The 20,540-nt window shown below is 45.6% G+C and overlaps 1 protein-coding gene across 11 annotated transcripts in view; it reads right to left on the bottom strand.

Moving 5' to 3' along the window:
* The window catches only part of CUX1 (cut like homeobox 1), a 375,359-nt gene that overhangs the window by 164,186 nt on the left and 190,633 nt on the right, over positions 1–20,540 (bottom strand). For all 11 annotated transcript variants that reach the window (XM_070412732.1, XM_070412733.1, XM_070412734.1 and 8 more), the window contains one exon: positions 4,300–4,378. In XM_070412732.1, coding sequence (XP_070268833.1) covers positions 4,300–4,378 — 79 coding nt within the window. The remainder of the gene's footprint in view (positions 1–4,299; positions 4,379–20,540) is intronic.

Raw genomic sequence — 20,540 nt, 5'->3', positions numbered from 1 at the left:
TCCTCTCTCTCCAACTTCACTCCTGCCATCTGAAACCTAGCAACCTCATTTCTCTCTTCCCACATCACCTTGGACTTCTTTCCAAATCTGTTGTCCAAATTGCAGTCAGGATGACTTTTTTATTATACAGACAGGATCATGTTACTGCTCTGCTTAAAACTCATTCATAGTTTGTCTGTTAAAGTCCAGAACCCTTCACATAATCTACCAGGCCTCTACCTGCCTTTGCAGCTGGGTGACCACACTGGTGTATGCCCTTTACTCAAGTTAAACTACTGACTACTGACAGTGTCTTCGTTTGGACAATGTAGTGCCTGGCCACTCCTTACTGCCCTCTCCTCTTCTTGTTCACAAGCATCCGCCTCTGAGCCTGCCCAATCCTACCCATTCTACACTTTTATGCCCAATGGGCTCTGCCTTCCAAGCACTTACCACACCTAAAATTCAATAATTACTTGTGTAATTACTTTTTAATGCCCACATTCCCACCAGACTCTAAAGTTCATGAGAACAGGAAGTTATCTGATTGCTTTGCTCACTGCTCTAGTGCAGTAGCTCAGCATGGTTCCTGAGATATAGCAAGGGGATGGTGTTTAAGGTGCCAACTAAGAAATTTCAGGGAACGAGGGTCAGAGCAGTGTGGAAGGAGAGTGTGCTTTGGCTAAAGTAGCAGAATATTTATAATAAAAAGGATCTTAAAATACTCTGAAATTAATTAGGGAATGCAGAGCAATCTGGTAGCAAATGAGAAAGAACACATACATCAGATCTTAACTAGTTTAACTATTCAGAGGACTCATCAGGATGAGTGTGTATTTAAATGTTGATTAAGTATCTTTAATAAGAAGGAGCTTTTCAAAGGAAAAATAACTTTGGGATACTGACTGTGGACGATAAAGAAGAGAGAAGAGCTGAGTCACACCACTGAAGGAGAGGAGGCAGGAGGGGAACGGGTGGGAGTGGAGGGAGATTCCATGCTTTGTGCTGAGTGTGTAAAGCTTGGGATGCCAGCAAGACAGCTACTAAACCAAATACAGCTTTTGGATGTCAGTACCAGCCACAAAGCCCAAGGCCTCTGAAGTGCATATGCTGGTCTGATGAACCCCAAATGCTAAGTGTCATATAAATGTCTGTGCAGGCAGGTAAATCTTTATAGAGTGACATGAAGCAAAATGAGAGTTCAGAGAATTATTAAATGGCCCCAAGTCAAGGAAAGATACATTCTGTTCTCTCACCATTGAGGTCGTTAGAATGCTCCAGTGTGCTCTCCCTCAGTGGAAAGTGTCAACCTCACAATTAAAGCCAGAGACCAAAAAACCTCAGAAAACATTTGAAGAAATAATTTGATCCATTAATTCATTTGACAAATATTTATGGAGTTTCTGCTACATGGCAGGCACTGGGGTAGACACGAGAGAAATAATTAGGGACAAGACCACATTACCCCAGTCACTCTGCCCAGCCAGAAAGGAAAACAGCTGAGTCCCAAGTAGCTGTAACAGAGGGAACACAGGCTGCTGGGAGCGGGGCATGTGTGTGTGAGAAGGACACACCTGAGCCAAACCTGGGAGGTCAGGTAGCAGTGTCTCAAATTTACCTCAGGAGTGAGCTGAGCTGAGTTGAGAAGGGGCCTGGCCTGCTGGCCGTCTGGAGAATGGGCTAGAAGGAGGCAACCCTGCAAGCACAAATCCTGGCGTCGCAATACTGTAGACATGAGGGGGGAGGCCTGAATTGCAAGTGGAGGGCAGAAGCTGGGATGGAGAGAAGTGGATGGAATACAGAACATTCTGAAGGAAGAATGGCCGGAACTTGGTGACTCAGTGCTCGGGATGTGCAGCTGGGTAGAAGATGGTGCAGCTCCCCAGGTGAAGGAACTAGTAAGAAGGCTTCCTCTGGATACACTGGGTGGTTTCAGGGTCCTCATCAGCCACCCTAGAGAATATGTCCAGAAGGCTGCTGGATATTCAAGCTGACACTCAAAAGGGAGAACTGGACAGAGATAAAGCTTTCAGAGCTACTGATGTGACCTTTTGCCAATTCGGCTATGGAGGACTCCAGAGTGGCCTTGGGTTGACGGACTCATTGTGTCCTTCAACATGTCACACCTGTGCTATGCCAGACCCTGCTCCAGGTGCTGGGCATAGAGTGATAACCCAAGCTTTCTTCAAGGAGCTTTCATTCGAGTAGGACCAGCAGATAAGAAACAAGAAAACCCACAAATAAATAAAATTTCTGGAAGAGGTGGGAAGTGGGGACTGGTCAGTCAGGTTACTGTGCCAGTCTCCAAGGCCTGGGACTCGGGCTCTGCCTCTTCCTGGGGTGGCTGGTTGGCTCTTCCTGGGCTCCTGGAGCTGGGCCACATGGCACAAACCTGAAATACCAGTCTCATTATTCCCAAGAGCTTCCTGTAGTTTTCTGAAATAGCGTGAGTTGATGTTTCTTGAAACTAGAAGACTTAATGAACCCCACCAATATTTCTGGGTTTGGCGGGACTGAAGCCTGAAGCACACAGACAGTTAAGGCATCTGACTCTCCACAACTGTGTGACTGTCAGTAAATGCAACGCTATTGACCAAGCCCTTCCTGTAAAGCTCAGCCGCAGGATTACTTCATCTGAGCAGCAGGACTTCAAAACACAGGTAGAGTGCTCCCAGCTCCACTCATGCTTCTCGAGGAACTTGTGAGAACCGTCAGACCACAGCATGTGTAAGAAAGAAATACCTGGGATGTGGGTAAAAGTGATCTATTTGGCATGCAGATGGACTTGATTGACTTTTATTACAGAAAACATCGAACATTATTTGCTCCCATCACCTTAAGCTGAAATTGCAAACTTTAATTCTGCAGCCAAAAATGATAATTACAAAGAATATCACCAATGGGAAAAATGCTGATAGTATAATGGTAAGTGAAAAAAGCAGAATGTAAATATGTGCCCAGAGCATGAAAAAAATTCTATAAAAATAATATACGAACATGATTAAGGTCTGCTCAGGCGGAGATCATTGATGAAAAATATGTTCTCGTTTTTCCTATGGGAAATTAGGATGGAAAATAATGGCAGAAAAAGAAACCCAACAATTTGTTAAAGTGGCTGCCCAGCTGAGAAACTTCACTAAGGAAAAACCTAAGTAAAAGCTGGACTTTAAAAAAGGAGAGTGTAAGGTATTTAGAAAACAGCAGCAAAAGACTCTGGGTCTTTGGCAAAGATGAAACAAGTCAGACTCCTTTCAACTAAGTCATCAACACAAAACTTGCATTTGCATAAGATCATGCCAGTGGGACCACGAGGTGCCAGTACCTGAGAAAAGACCACACCACAGGCATCCAATATCCATTTGCTGTGAAGAAGCCTTTTCATGAGCCTCAGCCAGTCTTCAGGGAACCCCTAGTTGGTTACAAACTCTTGCAGAAAGTCAAAAAGCCAGAATTTGGAACTAAGTGCTGGATAAGCTCCTACAACAGCAAAAGTTTAGAACAAAGAAAACCATTCTCTACGACGAGGCTGTCCCCTTACACTCTTCCATTTCAAAGATGAGAAAACTGAGGTCCAGACAGGAAAAGGAATGGGACAAAGACCTCACAACAAGGCTCTGGCAAGAGAATCTGAATCTCCTTACTTCCTGTCCAAAGTGTTTTCTGCTGCCCCTTGCTTGGGGTGACCTCTTTTAATCCCAGCTCCCAAATGGTACAGCAAAGCCCACAGGAGACCTGAATTAGAATGCAAGTTCAGATATAAAGGAGACCTGTAGCTGTTTTGCTTTGTTAAAGTAGTTCTAGTCATGTCAGTAATCCACATACAGTACTTGGTTGTAGCTAATTGGGCTACCACTTGCCCTTGGCTATAAACTTTAAGTGAAAAACGTGGCCTGAGGTTACTGGCTCTCTGGATGACCGGGGAGAGGAGTGAGGTATTCAAGGTATCCTATTAGGGCTGTTCCTGAATGTGGAATCAACCAGCCCAGAAGCACGAATATCCATGACATCTGCACAGCACTCCACAGGTTCTACTTCTCTGTGAATTGTGCAGCATTTTATACCAAAGCTAAAGGTGGCTCCACCGATTTGAGTTTCCACATTTGCAAAAGCGTTCACTGGAGGTTATGTGATGACTTTAACACAAGTATATCTAATTTCCATACCTACCCAAAGTCTGGGTTTTGGAGAATTCCCAGAACTCCTTGGTTTCTTGCCATTGATGGTGTAATTCTCTTAGGAAACTGAGAAGAATAAGCCCGCGAAACCCACCAACTCTCCAGACACAATGCCCACTGGGGGGTTATCAGTGCATGGGCTTACCTGGAACATCAATCAATCTTTTGTAGACATTCAAGAAGGCTGCCTCAGCTTCTTTGCTTCTTTTACTCAGTGCATCAATCTGAAAGGGAATGGAAGAAAAGAAAAACAAAGAGCTCAAAATTTGTCAAGAGGTAATTTAAAAATCATTACGCATCTAGTAAATTCTCAAGGCAAATGGAAGTCAGATTTCTCCATGTAGATGCCAGACAGCTGGGCCTGCAGTTCTTAGAGGAAATGTCTATAAGCATACCAAAGGGGACAAATCCATGGGCTCACCTCCTGAGGGCGCACAAGTCAGGGGCAGCGCTCTGCTCCGAGATGAAGCCATTAGCAACACTCTGTCCCATCACCCAACTGATTGTGGGCTTTCCATAGAGAAAATGGCCCAGTGCCCTTCCTGGTCTCTTTCCTTCTTCTGCCAGTATTTACTAAGAGTTGACTGGACATTGTGCTGTACATTGTGCTGGAGGGAGGGCAGAAAGGGACAGCAAATATGTAAACAAGTAATGAAATCCCAGCCGGGAAAGTGCTGGGTAAGCAGAGCCATGGGGCCACAAGAAAGGGACATCAAGTAGGAAAGTAGGTGGTGATTGCGTGGTCCTCAGGAGCTGTCCACCAGGGTGGAAAGGTGAGATACTACGTGAAAGGGGAAGAACACATTCAAACACCCAGAATACAGTTCTTAAATCGGGGGATTCATAGATCATCTTTAAGAATTTTATGAAAGCCAAGGATTGTCCTCCTGGAAAAATATCATCCCTCCCCCTGTACACACACACACACACACCAAACACACAATTACGCATTCTATTTTAGGACACTCACATATCCTGTCCATGGAATCCAGGTTAAGAACCCATGGATGGGGCTCTAATATACCAGGGGATATGGGGGTCTGCTGGGGTAGGAACATGGACACATGGGGAGGACTGGGGGTGGCCAGACCAGACAGGTGAGGGGGTCAGATCATGAAGCACCATCGGTGCATGTGGAGGATGAACTTCATTGTCTGGTCAGGAAGGGGCAGAAAGGAGGCAACCATTCTGAGGCTGCTGCCTTTGCCCAGATGAGTAATGCACAGGGCAGCTGGGGTGGGGATTGAAGGAGAGGAGGCCAATCAGAAAGATTAGGGTCCCAATGAGTTGATGTGAGGCACAGAGGAACCAGGCGAGTCAAGGATGAAGCCCAGGTTTCTAGCTAAGGCAAAGGAAGAGTTTCTGTGATGGTGGCTAGGACCAATTTGTCTCATGAACCTCACCTAGCTAAGCTCATTTCCCTCCAGTGTAAAGTCTATTCATCAAAGAAAGGTGACTCTGGAAATACCAAGTATGCTAGACACAGATCCAAAGAGCCTCTGACTGTTAGATGGATTCAGTATGTATTTTGCTCACATAACGCACTTGCTGAGACAACAGATCACTTTTTACACCCGAAGCATTCAAGACGCTACATGCACGAAGTTCATACTGGCTCAGGAAAAGGACACTAAATTACATATTTCTTCCATCCCCTCACAGAATTATACTCTCTGTCTCCAATGTTATTAAAGAGGCAAAAGGATGTGGTTTAATGACAGGGTCTCTCACCTGAGACAAGCAACAATTTGTTGAAGGCTGAGAGAGATCACCTGATTAAGGATGGGAAGACCCTGAAGAGTGGGATGCAAGGCTACTGGGGCCGGGTCTTAGGAAATCCAGTGCAGAGCAAACAAATGCAATGCAGCATTTCCACTTCTAACAACTGTGCACCAAATTTGCTATTTGAAGTCAGTTGTTTGCCCCCCGTAAAATAAGATTATGATTTAGGTCAAGTTTTCAGAATAATCCATGAGGACTACTTAAATAGGATTAGTTCTCTTTATTTTAAAAATAAAATGTTTCTCCTTTGATTAGCAATTCATGCTCATTGCATAATTAGAAAAATACCAAAATAAAGGGAAGAAAATTAAAATTATAATTCTGCTATTCACTGGTAAAAGTCATCTCCTATCTGGTCTGCAGTTCTCTTTGATTTTTTTTTCTAATTAAAATAAACATACAGTTGTATGAAATATAGGCATAGAGGAAAACTATAGAGACAGAAGGTAGATTAGTGGTTGTCTAAGGCTGGGGGCAGGGAGGATGGGGGTTTGGAGGATGACAGCTAAGGGGTACAGGGTTTCTTTTTGGAGTGGTGAAATATTCTACAACTAATTGTGATGATGGTTGCACAACTTCATGAATATAGTAAAAGTCAATGAACTGCAGACTTTAAATATGTGAATTATATCTCAATAAAGCTGTTAAAAACGTGCGTGTGTTTGAAATCAAACCATATGCAAAATTTCATATTGTGCTTTATTTCACTAATGTATCATAAATTTTTACAATATCTATTACAAATTTTGGAAAACGTCTTAAGAGTACAATTTCAACTGTCGTTAACCACCATATATACACACAGGGGTGGGCAAAAGTAGGTTTACAGCTGTGAGCTATTGTAATAATCATAACCTGCATGTCTTTCCCCACATGAACAACTGTAAACCTGCTTTTGCCCACCCTTGTAGATGTTGTGAGTAATGATGGATAAGGAGCTGCCTCTCCAGATGTCTGGAACACACCCGTGTGCGGGGGCTTTCTCTCACCTGAGAGCGTGTGCCTGTGGGGAGCAGAGTATCTGCCCAGAAAGCAGGGCAGATGCCCTGGCTGCTCTCCGTATCTCTTGACACAGAGGCCCTCACTTCCCAGGGATTTTGACTGAGTATACAAAGGGTGGCTGCCCCTCTGTGGTGGACAAAGGATGGGATCTGGAAGGATCCTGAAACGCCATCTTCAATTTCCTGTCTGTGTTGTTGATGGGACATGAAGGAGGGGATTGGCAATCTACACAGCACATTTGGGAACTGTTATGGGTTGAACTGTGCCTCCGCCCAATACCCATGAATGTAACCTTATTTGGAAAAAGGATATTTGCAGGTGACAAGTTTAAGATGAGGTCATTAGGGTGGGCCCGAATCCAATATGACTGTGTCCTTATGAAAAGGGGAAACTGAGACACGGAGACCATCACTCACACAGGGAAAACTCTATGTGAACATGAAGGCAGAGATTGGGGAGATGTGTACACAAGTCAAGGACCACCAGAGATCAGGCTGGGAACAGATTCCCCTCACAGTACTCAGAATGACCCAACCAGACCAACACCTTGATCTTGGCCTTCCGGTTTCCAGAACTGTGAGACATAAAAGTGTTTTTAAGTCACTCACTTTGTGGTACCTTCTTACAGCAGCCCTAGCAAATTAATACAGGGACCAGGATTCTGAGCCCTCTTCCTGCTCCCTTTTCCACAAACAGAAAAAAATTCAAACCCAATTCTGAGAGAACAAGGCTGGGCCAATGAGTTTAATTAATTCATTAAGCAACTGGACTATGTGGTTTCTTAAGAGAGGTGATGAGCACTCCATGTGGTTGAGTTTCTACTTGACGAGGTCCCTCCATCCCCCTTATAAGATTTTCAAACCCAGAAGAATTTGCTGATTCTGGGAATTTTGATACTTTCTATGCTTGTTCACTCTTTTGACTCCTCCCCATGTCCAGGCCCAGGCCTTGGAGTTTGGGTTTTGGTCTATTCTCTGTCAGCTCCCTCTTCTCTGTGGTGGGATTTCCCTTGCTGTCACCTGGGACGTCCTACTTCTGCGTGTTCATTTACTTGAATGCCCTTCACTTGCATCTCTGCCTGCTGAAGACCTATCCATGTTTTGAGGCCCAGTGCGAGCCCCACTTCTCCCAGAATGTGTGTGCCGGTTTCCTCTTGCTGGCATGGTTCTGAGTTTGGAGGGAGGAAGGCGGACTCTGGAGCCAGGCAGATTGGCCGCACCTGCCTCCCAGGGCTGGGTGGTTAGATAAACTCATAGCTTGGACAGGGAAGGACTCCATGGCAGTGACTTTGTCATGTGCAAGAGCTCTCCTCTGGTGAAGCCTGGGAAGTAGAGGCCTGTCTGTCCCCTTATCAGTCTGTGAGATAGATGAAATGGAGTAACATCCTCATCTTTATGCCCTCTACCCTCTACACTTGCCTGCGCTAGGTGCTTGGGCCCATGTGTTGCCTGCCTTTGAGATGGTGAGCCAGGGCTCATTGTGACAGCCCCTCATATGAGGGAAAGAGGTTTGCGGTGAGGTTTTAAGGCACATATGGTTAAAAGTAGGACCTGAAGTTAGACATTCTGGCTATTTAATGTGCACAGACAGCCTCAGGTAGACATTCTGCCTACCATTCCCCCTCCCTTAAAGCCATTTTGAAAAAGGGCAAGGACAGGTGGCAGGACTGGGACAGATCCGGAGAAGCTCTGACTGCTCAGGCACTGGCTCTGGATAAAACCTGTTCTGCTATAGGGATCAGCCTCTCCTCCTGCCACACCTCACAGTCTAGCCACACCCAGCTTACTCCCAGTTCCCTGAATACATGAGCAATTTCTCCACAGCCTGGAAGGCGCCTCCTAGGAATGTTCCTCTGATCCTTGAGGCTCAGCTGATCCATCTCTCTGCTGCCGCCACTCCCATCACCATATGGGATTGCTCCAGAACTGCAGATAATGCTCCCTTAGGAGATCCTAAATTCCTTGAAAGCCCAAACTATGCTTTCTCGCCTCAACGGCCTTACTTCCCAAAGACTAGTACATAGTGGGTGTTCACTATATTTTTATGTGTGAATAAAAATTTATCTAAATTGGTCAACAAGTGAGCAAATGGTTAAGGTATCCAGTTTTAAATCTTTATGAAAATGCTTAATATGTAAAGAGTCTTTTGTTCAGTAAGCATTTGTTTCACATGCTCATATGACAACAGCCACTTGGCGGGAGCCAGCACAAGGCACACACCTGAGGGTGCTCTGTGTGGTGAGCTATGCCTTTACTCTAGCAAGATGCCCAGGGGCTTCTACTGCAAGTTTCCTGGATCCAATACTTACCTTTCCAGCAACATCACATTATAATCCTGAGTTTGGTTTTTCTATAACATCAATTAAATTAAAATATAAAGGTCTATATAAAGGTTCTAAATCTCAATCAATATTTGCTTACAGTGGTATGAAAACTTAGAGGCTGTGTTTGTAGACCAAGTTCATGGATATAAATTGCAAGACCCCTGAGATTTAGAAGGGGTACGAAAGTGCCCAACCATTTGGGTGCCAGTAGAGTGGCACTGGGGAGTTTGGGGAGTCATGTGTAACGTTGAATTACTGCTCCCAATCACTGTCCACCCTCCCTGTAGGAGGCATCTCTGCCCATTACCATGTGACCTGTGGTGTTTACAGCACTTTCCACATGGGTGCTTTCCTGCCCCACTGATATCAGGCCTGATTGAGCGAATTGTTTTGATCAATGGAGTACAAGTGACGGTGCCATATGCCACATCTGAGTTTACGATTTAAGAATGACTGTGTGGTTCAGCCATTGAACTTTCTCTCTCTGCTGCGAGAATAGCATGGCCTGATAGGAGCTTCTTCTTCCACTGAGCTCTGGAATGAAGACAACACATGGGCCCAGAGCTGTCACAGTCAATCCACAGCCAACATGTAATATGAATGCGGAATAATCTTTCATTGCCATAGGCCACTGAGATTGGGGTTGCTTGTTACTGCAGCACGATCTAGTAAAGGAGTCTAATTCAAATTCTAAGAGACAGTCACATCTCTAAGAAGAAAGCACAAAGAAAAAAATGAAGAATAAACATGAAGGCCAAAGGATTTTTGTTTGTTTTACAGCTTGATTATTTTTTGCCAGGGGCAGGGCAGGGGGAGGATAGCATGACAAAGTAAAAAGGGCACAGGGTTGGAAATCAGAAGACTGGATTTAAGACATGGCTCCATCACGCATTTTCAAATACTGAGCTAGCTATGTACCCTCTGCCTCCTCGAATGTTATTTTCTATGTCTAGGGAAAGGGAATGACAAGAATGCTTGCCTTGTAGAAACCCTGGGAGAACTGCATGAGACAGAAAATGTGACAATAGTGCGGAGCTATTCATGAGCTAGTCTTCAGCGTTGGGATAATTATTGACCTATGATGTATTTAGAAGGAGAAACATCATGCAAATATGTCTAAATTAAGTATCAAAATTTCAAAGGGTCAGTTAGAGGAGAATCCAGTCAAAGCATCAGCTATTGTACAAAAGAAATTGCCATTTTTAGTAGAATGTAACCTGTTAATAAGACTGCCTCTTAAACAGCATTTACAGTGGGTTGTTACAACTTTTTAGGGGTATGTTTATGTCTTAAAATGATACTCCCTGCACAAAATCCCTCTCCCACCTATAACTCAGAGCATGATTGGGTTTGAGGCTGTGGGGGTTGTTATGAGAATTTTCAATAAGAGTCTCCAGTTTTCAGCAGAGGAAGGAAATGTGGGGAGAAAAGGTACAAGCCTGCATTTTAACTGGAAGACATTTGCTTAGAACTGAAATAAGAACAAAGTAGTATAATATTTACAGATGTGTAAATCCTCTTTTTCCCCCGGCCTTAACCACCAATCAAACAAGAAATCCTGCTTGCTTGGCTTCAGAAATCAGATTTCAGAATTAAAATCTCTTTCCCTTCTTTGATGCTTCAGCTTTAATTGAAGATCCCAGGATTTCCACTGTGGACACTACAGACCAGGACCCAGTGGATCTTGCTAACTGTAGCCTCTCCTTACCACAGAGCATGATGTGTCCTTCACAGTGGCCCCGGGTCATTGGGGCTCTAACGACTTCCTGTCACTCCCAAACTAAAATCCATATCCTTAGGCTGGGGTTCCAGAACCCTTCCCCACATGGCCCTTGCTTACGCTGCCACCTGACCATGCTTTTCTACTCCAAGTCTTGGTCCCCTCAACATGCCATGCTCCTCATGCCTCCAGGGCTTTATGCCCTAGGTCCTCTGCCCTTCACCCCAGGCACAGGGAATCCAGTTCTCCCTTTATGAGTCAGTCTAGGGGACGCCTCCTTTGTGGTGTCCCCCAGACTTCCCCAGGCACCGCTGGTCACTTGATCCTTGTGCTGCCTGAGCACTTTGTAAATCCCTCTTTGCCCACTTCTCACACTGCACGATGATGACTCATGTCCACAAGCTGCTTCTCAACATCTCTGGGGTCTGTCCCAGGCCAGGGCAGCGGCACCTTCCTTTCTCTCTGTCCCCAGCACCCAGGTCTTAGCTAGCACAGGAGGCTGCCTGGGAAATGTCTATGAATGAGCAAGGGTGGGTTCCAGGCAGAGAAGGCTGCCTAGGCTAAGGGATTCCTTGAAACTCACTGTTGAATTCTGTAGCATTGATTACTTTAGAAGATCAGAGTGGAAAAGGCAGTTTCCTATAATTAAAAGCTTTACAAAAAGCTTTTACTACCCACCAGAGTTTAGTCTAGTCTGAAAAGTGGGAAGTCATGACAACCAAGTTCTGATCTAGTTTAGGGAAGAGCAAACTGCTCTTGTCAGGGTAAGAGAACCCTGGCGAGGCAGCACCAGCAGGAGACAGATAAGGGAGGGGCTTTCCAGGCTGGGGATGAACTAGCCAGGTGATGTAATCTCTAAAGTGGAGAAAAATAAGACTTCTTCATGGGCTTTTGGTAAGTACAGCTCCCACCCCACCCCCCATATTCTCGGGGGTATGTTCCAAGACCCTCAGTGGATGTCTGAAACAATGGATAGTAGTACCGAACCCCATACATACCATGCCTTTTTCCTATACATACATACCTATGATAAAGTTTAATATATAAATTAGGCAAATAAGATATTACCAACAAAAATAGAATAATTGTTAACAATACACTGTAGTAGAAGTTATTTGAATGTGTTCTGATAGGTAAAGTAAGGTTTACTTGAACACAAGCACCGAGATTCTGCGACAGTTGAGCTGATAACCAAGACAGCTACTAAGTGACTGACGTAACGGGTGGGGCGCCTACAGCGTGCAGACGCTGGACAAAGGGATGATCCAAGTCTAGGGCAGGATGGAGCAGGATGATGTGCATGCTACTCGAAGGGCGAATAATTGAAAACTTACGAATTGTTTATTTCTGGACTTTTTCATTTAATATATTTTTTTTTATTGTGGTTGACCCCAGGTAATTGAAACCACAGAAAGTGAAACGGCAGATAAGGGGGGACTACTGTATTAAAAAGAAATGTGTGCAAAGCGCCTACAACTGGGCCTAGCACTTGGTGGGCATGGACTATCCTTGCGGCAGCTTTTACTACTGAATGCTGTTTGTACACTGGTGACTCCAAAGCCTCCCTGAGGGTGACCCTGGTCTGTGTGCCACAAATGTTGCGCACCCAGTTCACAATGACAGGATCTTTCATTTGGACACTGAGGTACAATAAGCAGGCTGCTGCAGGCGCCCCAGCGCTGCCCAGCTAGTCTAGCCCCACAGGCCACATACAGAGTGCCTTGTCACACCAGCTGTGAGGCACAGATACAGACAAATAGTGGGACTTTTTCCAAAGGCTCTGGAATCACCAAAAACGCATGATACAGGAAGATTGGTCTTGATACTTGCCCACTGCTATGTACTCTGAAATGGGAAAGGCTCATCTTTCCAGGGAGTTGCCTGAGCCTTGCCAGGCACAGGCAGGGCAGTGCCATCCAGGGCCAAGAGCCTGGATACAATGTTGGAAAAGCAGGCTTGAGTCCCAGCTCCAGCACAAACATAGGAATAGTACCTCAGCCACCGAATTAACCCCTCTGTGCCTCAACTTCTTTGTCTGCAAGTGGGGGGAACATATCTTGGTTGCTGTAAATGGCGAAGGAGTTGCCATATGGCAACACCCCTTCTCAGATGTAGAAAACGACCAAGTTACTCAGAACCAGGCCCTTAAGCAAGGATAAGAATCCCCCACCAAGGATATGATGATGCCTGGCACACTGCATTGAGGCTGGGCATGAGGCCTGAGGCTATGCGGTCAGTGGAAAGAACGCGTGCTTTGAAGGAACACAGACTTGGGTTTGAACCCAGCCCTGCTTGCTGAATGACCTGAAGGTGGGTTACTTACACTCTTTATGCCTGGATCTCTTCATCAGTTTGGTGAATAATTCCCTCGTTGCTGAGGTGTCATGAAAATAAAATGGAGAACCTCCCATATCAAGTATTCAATACAGTATGGAATCTACAGAAACTGAGTAAAACATCAGTAACCTTCCTCAAAAAATCCAATCCAGCATTCTTTCCATGACACCATAAATTGTCCCCGTTTGCTGTCAAACCAAGCAGAAAGCCAAAATGATTAAAGTCTTAGGGGACAGACACTTAAACAACATTTAAGATACCACGGTGGCAATGGTGCAATCAACAATCCACTCTGCCCTGGGAATTTATAAGCTAATGATTTAGAAATAAACACGGCCCATTAACAGAATTTTCAAATCGATGCACTCTGCTGGTCTAGAGGCCAATAAGGATCAGCAAGAGCTGCAAGGATATGAGAGAAGTTTTGTCTCACTGTCTGGCTGCAGAATTCTTTCAAGAGCAAAACATGAGTTGAAGAGCCACGTGGAATACTAGAAGTCAACAGAGAATGACCAAGGTCTTGTCCAAAATAGATGTGGACGCGGCCACAGCTTTGGAGTTCTAATTTTAACCGAATACAGACGTGTAAAAGGAACAGGCATATTTTCTGTAGGAAGATCACAGTAGCAGGGCCCAGTAATTCTCCTCTAAGTATAGGTTTACTTAGCCTTTGGCAAGTAGTCATCCTGCCACTGTGAGAGCCCTATGGGGAAAGCAGAGAAGACCCAGCGTGGAGGAAGCCCCTCTCCCAGCACCCTGGTCACCTCTGGAACAATGTAGAGAGAAGAGAGGCTTTGTTTCTTAAAGTCACGTTCCTTTGTGATTTGTGACACCCAGATGGGAGTTCAGTGAGGAAGAGTCATGTCCATGATATTCCCCATCATAGAGAACTGAACAGAACTTACTGGAAATCCCTACACTGCTCAAAGCAGAGAGGACCAATCCCACAGGAACGTTTTGGTTATAAAGGCAATGCAGTGTAGGCCCTGGCCAGGCAGCTCAGTTGGTTAGAGCATCGTCCTGATACACCAAGATTGTGGGTTTGATCCCCAGTCAGGGCACATAAAAGAATCAACCAATGAATGCATAAATAAGTAGAATAACAAAGTGATATTTTTCTCTTTCTAAAATCAATGATGTTTTAAAAGGCAATGCAGTGTAGACTGGGGTAATGCCACAAAATTGCATCTTATATACATTGACAGAGCATTCCTTTACTGCTCCCACCCTCCAAAAAGTTTCTATGAAAAGAAAACTGGAGAAGTCCAGAAGAAGACACAGTGCCATGCAGAATGACTGGGGAGATGAGGATGTGAGGTCATGGAGAAAACACCTGTGGCAGTGGACACTATGACAATAATAGCAAAGACAGTAAAAACAACAAGAAGTATGTCTACCTTCTTTTCCAGGTTACAAAGCCCTTTCGTTACATCTGCCATTCTGGCTGCCAACATATATATAAAGGTTTTTTTGTGTGTGGGAGGAGGATTAGCTATCTTCTCCCTTCCCACAGTGCAGAATCAGAATCAACAGGTAGAAGCTACAGGACGGCAGATCACAACTTCAAAGCAGGAAACTCCCTGCAAACAGCAGAGTGCTTTAGAGGTGGTACATGCCGCCTGCCTGTCTCACTAGAATGTTCATTCCTTCACTTGGTCAATAAATTGTTTGAGGAATAGCTAAAACGTGCTCGGTAGTGTGCTACCCTATCGTCTGGGGCCAGAGCCTCCCACTTCTACTCCCAGGAGGCTTCAGAATGGGTAGTGCTGCCCCCAACCCTCTACAGGTAAACCACAGATGATGAATGCCTACCTAAGATTTTTAAAACACTGTAATATTTGTAAATGGTAGAAAAGTTTAAAGGTATAAAAACATATACAGCATGCAGGTTGCACAATACAAGACCAATATACAAATTTAAATAGTCTCTCTATACACCAGCAATACACCATCTGAAAGTGAAATTAAGAAATGTTCATGGGTTGGAAGACTTGATATTGTTAAGATGGCAAAAGTCCCAAATTGATCTACAGATCCAATGTAATGTCTATTAAAATCCCAGCTGGCTTCATTGCAGAAATTAGTAAGCTTAGCCTAAGATTCAGACGAAAATTCAAGGAATCCAAAATAGCCAAAACAAACTTCAAAAAGAAAAACAAAGTTGAAGACTCACACTTAACAATTTCAAAAGTTAGTACAAAGCTATATTAACCAAACTATGGCACTGACATAAGGACAGACAAATAGATCAATGGAGTAGCGAGCCCAGAAATAAGCCCTCACATTATAGTTAACTGATTTCTGATAAGGGTAAAAATACAATTCAATGGAGAAAAGAACAATCTCTCAACAGACAATGCTGGGACAACTGGTTATCCATAGGCAAAAGAACATGGTTGGAACCCTATACCTCACACTGTATATAAAAATTAACTCAAAATGAATCAAATATCAAAATGTAAGACTAAAGTACAAAATTCTTAAAAGGGAACACAGATGTGAATCTTCATGACTTTAGATATGACACCAAGAGCACAAACAATAGAAATAAAGTTGAGAGTTAGATTTCATCAAATTTAAAACTTTTGTGTTCCAAAGAACACCATCAAGGAAATGAAAAAGACAACCCACAGAATGGAAGAAAAATTTTGCAAATCATATATCTGATAAGGGATTAGTATCCAGAATACATAAAACTCTCTTGCAACTCAACAATAAAAAGACAAATAACTAAATTAAAAATAGACAAAGAATTTGAATACACATTTCTCCAAAGAAGACATACAATGGCCAATCCTATATAATAAAAGCCTAATATGCTAAGTGTCTGGTCATCCATTCGTCCATTCAACCAATCAAAGCATAATATGCTAATGATATGTGAAGCCTGCTCAACCACTCACTATGACATGCACTGACCACCAGGAGGCAGACGCTCCGACTGGTAGGTTAGCTTGCTGCTGGGGTCCGGCCAATCGGGACTTAGTGAGATGGGCCCGACACACCCTGGAGCCCTCTTGTGGTCCCTCCCCAGCTGGCCAACCTCCCGCATCCCTCCCTGGCCCCGATCATGCACCGGTGGGGTACCTCAGCCTGGCCTGTGCCCTCTCGCAATCTGGCACCCCTCGGGAGATGTCGGAGAGCAGGTTTTGGCCTGATCCCGCAGGCCAGGCCGAGGGACCCCACTGGCGCATGAATTCATGCACCGGGCCTCTAGTGAGTACATAAAAATGAAAACATATATCTGTGCAAAAAATTGTATATGAATGTTCACAGCAGCATTATTCATAACTAGAGGCCCGATGCATGAAATTCGTGTAAGAGTAGGCCTTCCTTCCTCTGGCCGCCGACACCCGGGGCGATCGTGGAGCTCCCCATTGATGGCCCCACTGGCCGGTGGCCTGGGCCTCCCTTTGTGGGGCACACATAGGGCAATGGCCGGGCCCCCAACCAATCACATCGCACCCGCCTTGGCTGGCCTGGCGCCAGTGGGTATCATAGCGTGGTCCTGGATGGTCGTCCGGATGGTCATTCCGCTGTTTGGCTGTTTGGTTGATTTGCATATTACACTTTTATTATATAGGATAGTCAAAGGTGGCAAAACCCAAATGGCCATCAATTGATAATGGATGAATAAATGTGGCATACCTTTACAATGGATTATTTTTCAGCCATAAAAAGAAATAATGTACTGATACATGCTACTACATTGATGAATCTTGAAAACAATATGCTTAGTGAAAAAAATCACTCAATCACTCACAAAATACCACAGATTATATGATTTCATTTATATGAAAACTAGAGGCCTGGTGCATGAATTTGTGCACTGGGGGGTGTGGGGGGTGGAAGGGGTCCCCTCAGCCCAGCCTGTACCCTCTTGCAGTCCGGGAGCCCTTGCTCCTTACTGCCCGCCTGCTCGCTGCTCCTTACAGCTTGGCTCGCTGTTCCTTAGCGCTGCTGCAGAGGTGGGAGAGGCTCCCGCCACTGCCACTGCGCTCACCAGCCATGAGCCCGGCTTCTGGTAGAGTGGTGCTCCCCTGTGGGAGCACACTGACGACCAGGGGGCAGTTCCTGCATTGAGCATATGGCCCCTGGTGGTCAGTGCACATCATAGCGACTGGTCATTATGCCGTAACGGTCACTTAGGCTTTTATTATATAGACCAGAGGCCCAGTGCATGAAATGTGTGCACTGGTAGGGTCCCTAGCGGCTGCCAGCTGGGTACTCCCTCCCTTCCCCCGGCTGCCTGCTGCCGCTGCTGCCACCACCGGCTGGGGCCTCCCTCCCTTCTCCCAGCTGCCTGCTGTTGCTGGGGCCTCCCTCCCTTCCCCCGGCCGGCCCCGCCCTTTGGTCGAACTCCCGGACAACTCCTGGTTGAGGGAGCAATGTGCATACTATGCTTTTATTATATAGGATGTTGAGAATGATTACATCTATAGAGATGGAAAGTGTATATTAGTGGTTCCAAAGGGGTGGGTGGGGCGAATGGGGAGTGACTACTAATGGGTATGGGTTTTCTTTTTGAGAAGATAAAAATGTTATGAAATTAGATAGTAGTAATGGCTGTGCAACTTTGTGAATATACCAAAAACTATTTAATTGTAAAAAGAAAACAGAAATACCTGACCCCCGAAAGTACAAGTATACAGTGAAAAGCAGGTCTCTTTCCTATCCACGTCCACCCATCTCACAGCTGCCTGGATTATAGGCAAAACTTCTCTTCTGTACCCTTCCAGAAACATTTTATGCAATTGTAAGCATCTGTGTACACACACTGTCTTCCTTAAAAACACACACGAATGGCAGAATATTACAGATACTGTTCTGCATGGTGTGTTGTGCACACTTGAGGACTTTTAAAGATGCCAGAAGATCAACTTCCTTTGTGCTGGGAGGGGTCGAGGCTTTCTTCATGGTGGGAAGGGGAGTCCAAGCAAAGACAAAGGCATGTTGAAACAGAAATGGCCTGTTCGGAGAAGTGCAGGATCTGCTGTGCCTGCAGCAGAGGAGCCAAGCAGGAGACAGGAGGCTGAAGAGCAGGCAGAGGCTGGATGGCTAAGCCAGGGCGGCAGCTTTACATGGCAAGGTATTGGGAGTCCTGACAATGTCAGTTAGCAGCGACATGAAATGATCACTCTGGATGGGAAGGCATCTCCACGGGATGTTGGGAGATGGTGAAAGGTTGGTAGTGACAGGAAAGGAAAGAAGATGCAGAATCTGTGTGTCAGGAAGGAGGGAGCCAATCCCAGTGAGGCAAGGAAAGCAGAATTCACAGGATTTGAAGCCAGATGAGGTCCTCCCAGAGTTCTGGCCAAGGTGACTGGGGGCTGGTCACCTCCCTTGAGGTGGGAAATGCAGAGGTGAGTGTAACTGGGGGTAAGTGAAAGTTTTAAGTTTGTGAGAGGCCCAAAGGGGGAGCTCCAGGGGGACCTGAAGTTAGAAGAGAGACCCAGCCTGAGACAAAGGTTTGGAACTATCAGTTCCCAAGTGGTCCTGATGAGGTTATTTGGGGAACAGGGATGGAGAGGTGTGCAGTGACAGCCCCAGAAGGCTGGGGCTGATTCCTGGGGAGCACCAGTATTTAAGAGGTCGAACTAGAACTACTGTTTATCCAGCACTGCTCTATAGCATGATCTTTAAATATATACATGTAATGTCTCTACTCTGCAGGGCAGATTTTTTATTACAAGAATGAGGCACAGAAGCTAAAATGACTCATTCAAGGTCACGCTGGCAAATGATGATGTCAGGATTCAAATCTAGATCTGTCTGGTTTCAAAACCTGCGATTTGTCTGTTTGGTTTTCTCTGTTACTCTAAGCTGCCTCCCCAGGAAGGAGCCACAGGACGGGCAGGCGGGAACCCCGGAGAGAGCGAGCCAGGAAAGAGAGTAAAGGAGGAAGGAACAGTGTATGTGCCTATGCCCTGGAGTCTGCTCCACAACCCTGAAGGTGCTGGGCCCAACATGAATGCTGGAAAGTGCTCCCAGGCATCCCCGCCTGCCCACCACAGGATGCGACTGTGCTCTGAGGTCTGCTGCTTTTTTTAAATTTTAAATATTTTTAATTTCTTCTTTATTGATTAAGGTATTACATATGTATCCTTAGCCCCCATTGTCCCCCGACCTCCCTTCTCATGCCTTCACCCCCCTGGTGTCTGTGTCCATTGGTCAGGCTTATACGCATGCATGCAAGTCCTTTGGTTGATCTCTCCCTCTTAGCCCCCTCTCCCCCTACCTTCCCTCTGAGGTTTGATGGTGTGATAGATGCTTCTCTGTCTCTGGATCTGTTTTGGTCTGCTCCTTTTTTAGAGAACACACAGTTTGCCAGGAAGGATGCCAGGCCATGTGTCTTGGGTCAGACTTGCTCTCCCAAGTCCCCAAACACCAATGGTCTCAGGCCTGAGGATGAATGGGGTTTGGGGGTTGAGGCTGGGGTGGGCTCTGAACCAGTAGCTGGAGGGTTCACTGAGGAGCACAGCTCTGCCCATGTAGGTACCCAGGCTCCTTCCCCAAACAGCCCTAGAAATCGGTCTACTTCCTCTTCATGCATCTACTGTAATCTGGGAGGTTTCTCTCTTCTTGATATGCTGGAGAAGAAAGTGTGATCTCACAGATCTCCCCCTCTTCTCCTGCTTCTGAAGCAATTTCAAGATGCTTCTCAAGCTTTCGGGCTTTAGAGTCAGACACTGGCGTTCAAGCCTCAGCTCTAATGCTGATGAGCTGTGCTGATTCAGACAAGTTACCTGATTTCCTGGGTCCATTTCATCCTTTCTATAGAAGTGATCATAAAAGCTCTCAGGGTTGAGCTGCTGTGTGGACTAAGGAGATAACATGTGGAGCTTCTGGCACACAGCTAGAGCCGGCGTGACATTCTCCTTCATCTCCCAAAGGGCTGCATGCAGAGTCTGCCGTGTTCCAGCTTAGTTTCCATTCCCTTCCAGAGGGCTTGGTCTTACTTCCTGTTCTGCCCCTTTGGTCCTCACAGATGGCCTGGGAGGAGGGGCAGGGGACGAGGTCAAGGAGCATCCCCAAGCAGTGGCAGAACAGGAGGGCGAAGTCTGTTCCAGCCCCAGGTGAAGAAGAGAGCTGGGAGGCTGCTGGCCCACCAGGCCAGGTTGCTTTTTCCTGGCTGGCAACTTAGAAGGCTCTGGAAATTATACTTAGAGAGGAGCACACATGAAACAGATTCCAAGCCTGAATTTTTATTTTATTATTATTA

Source organism: Myotis yumanensis, unplaced genomic scaffold, assembly GCF_028538775.1.
Source record: "Myotis yumanensis isolate MYYU_CA2020_CCGP unplaced genomic scaffold, mMyoYum1.0.hap1 SCAF_4, whole genome shotgun sequence".
In the NCBI taxonomy this organism is placed as follows: domain Eukaryota; kingdom Metazoa; phylum Chordata; class Mammalia; order Chiroptera; family Vespertilionidae; genus Myotis; species Myotis yumanensis.
Note: the sequence above shows the minus strand (reverse complement) of the source record. Positions and strands in the feature narration are given on the sequence as shown.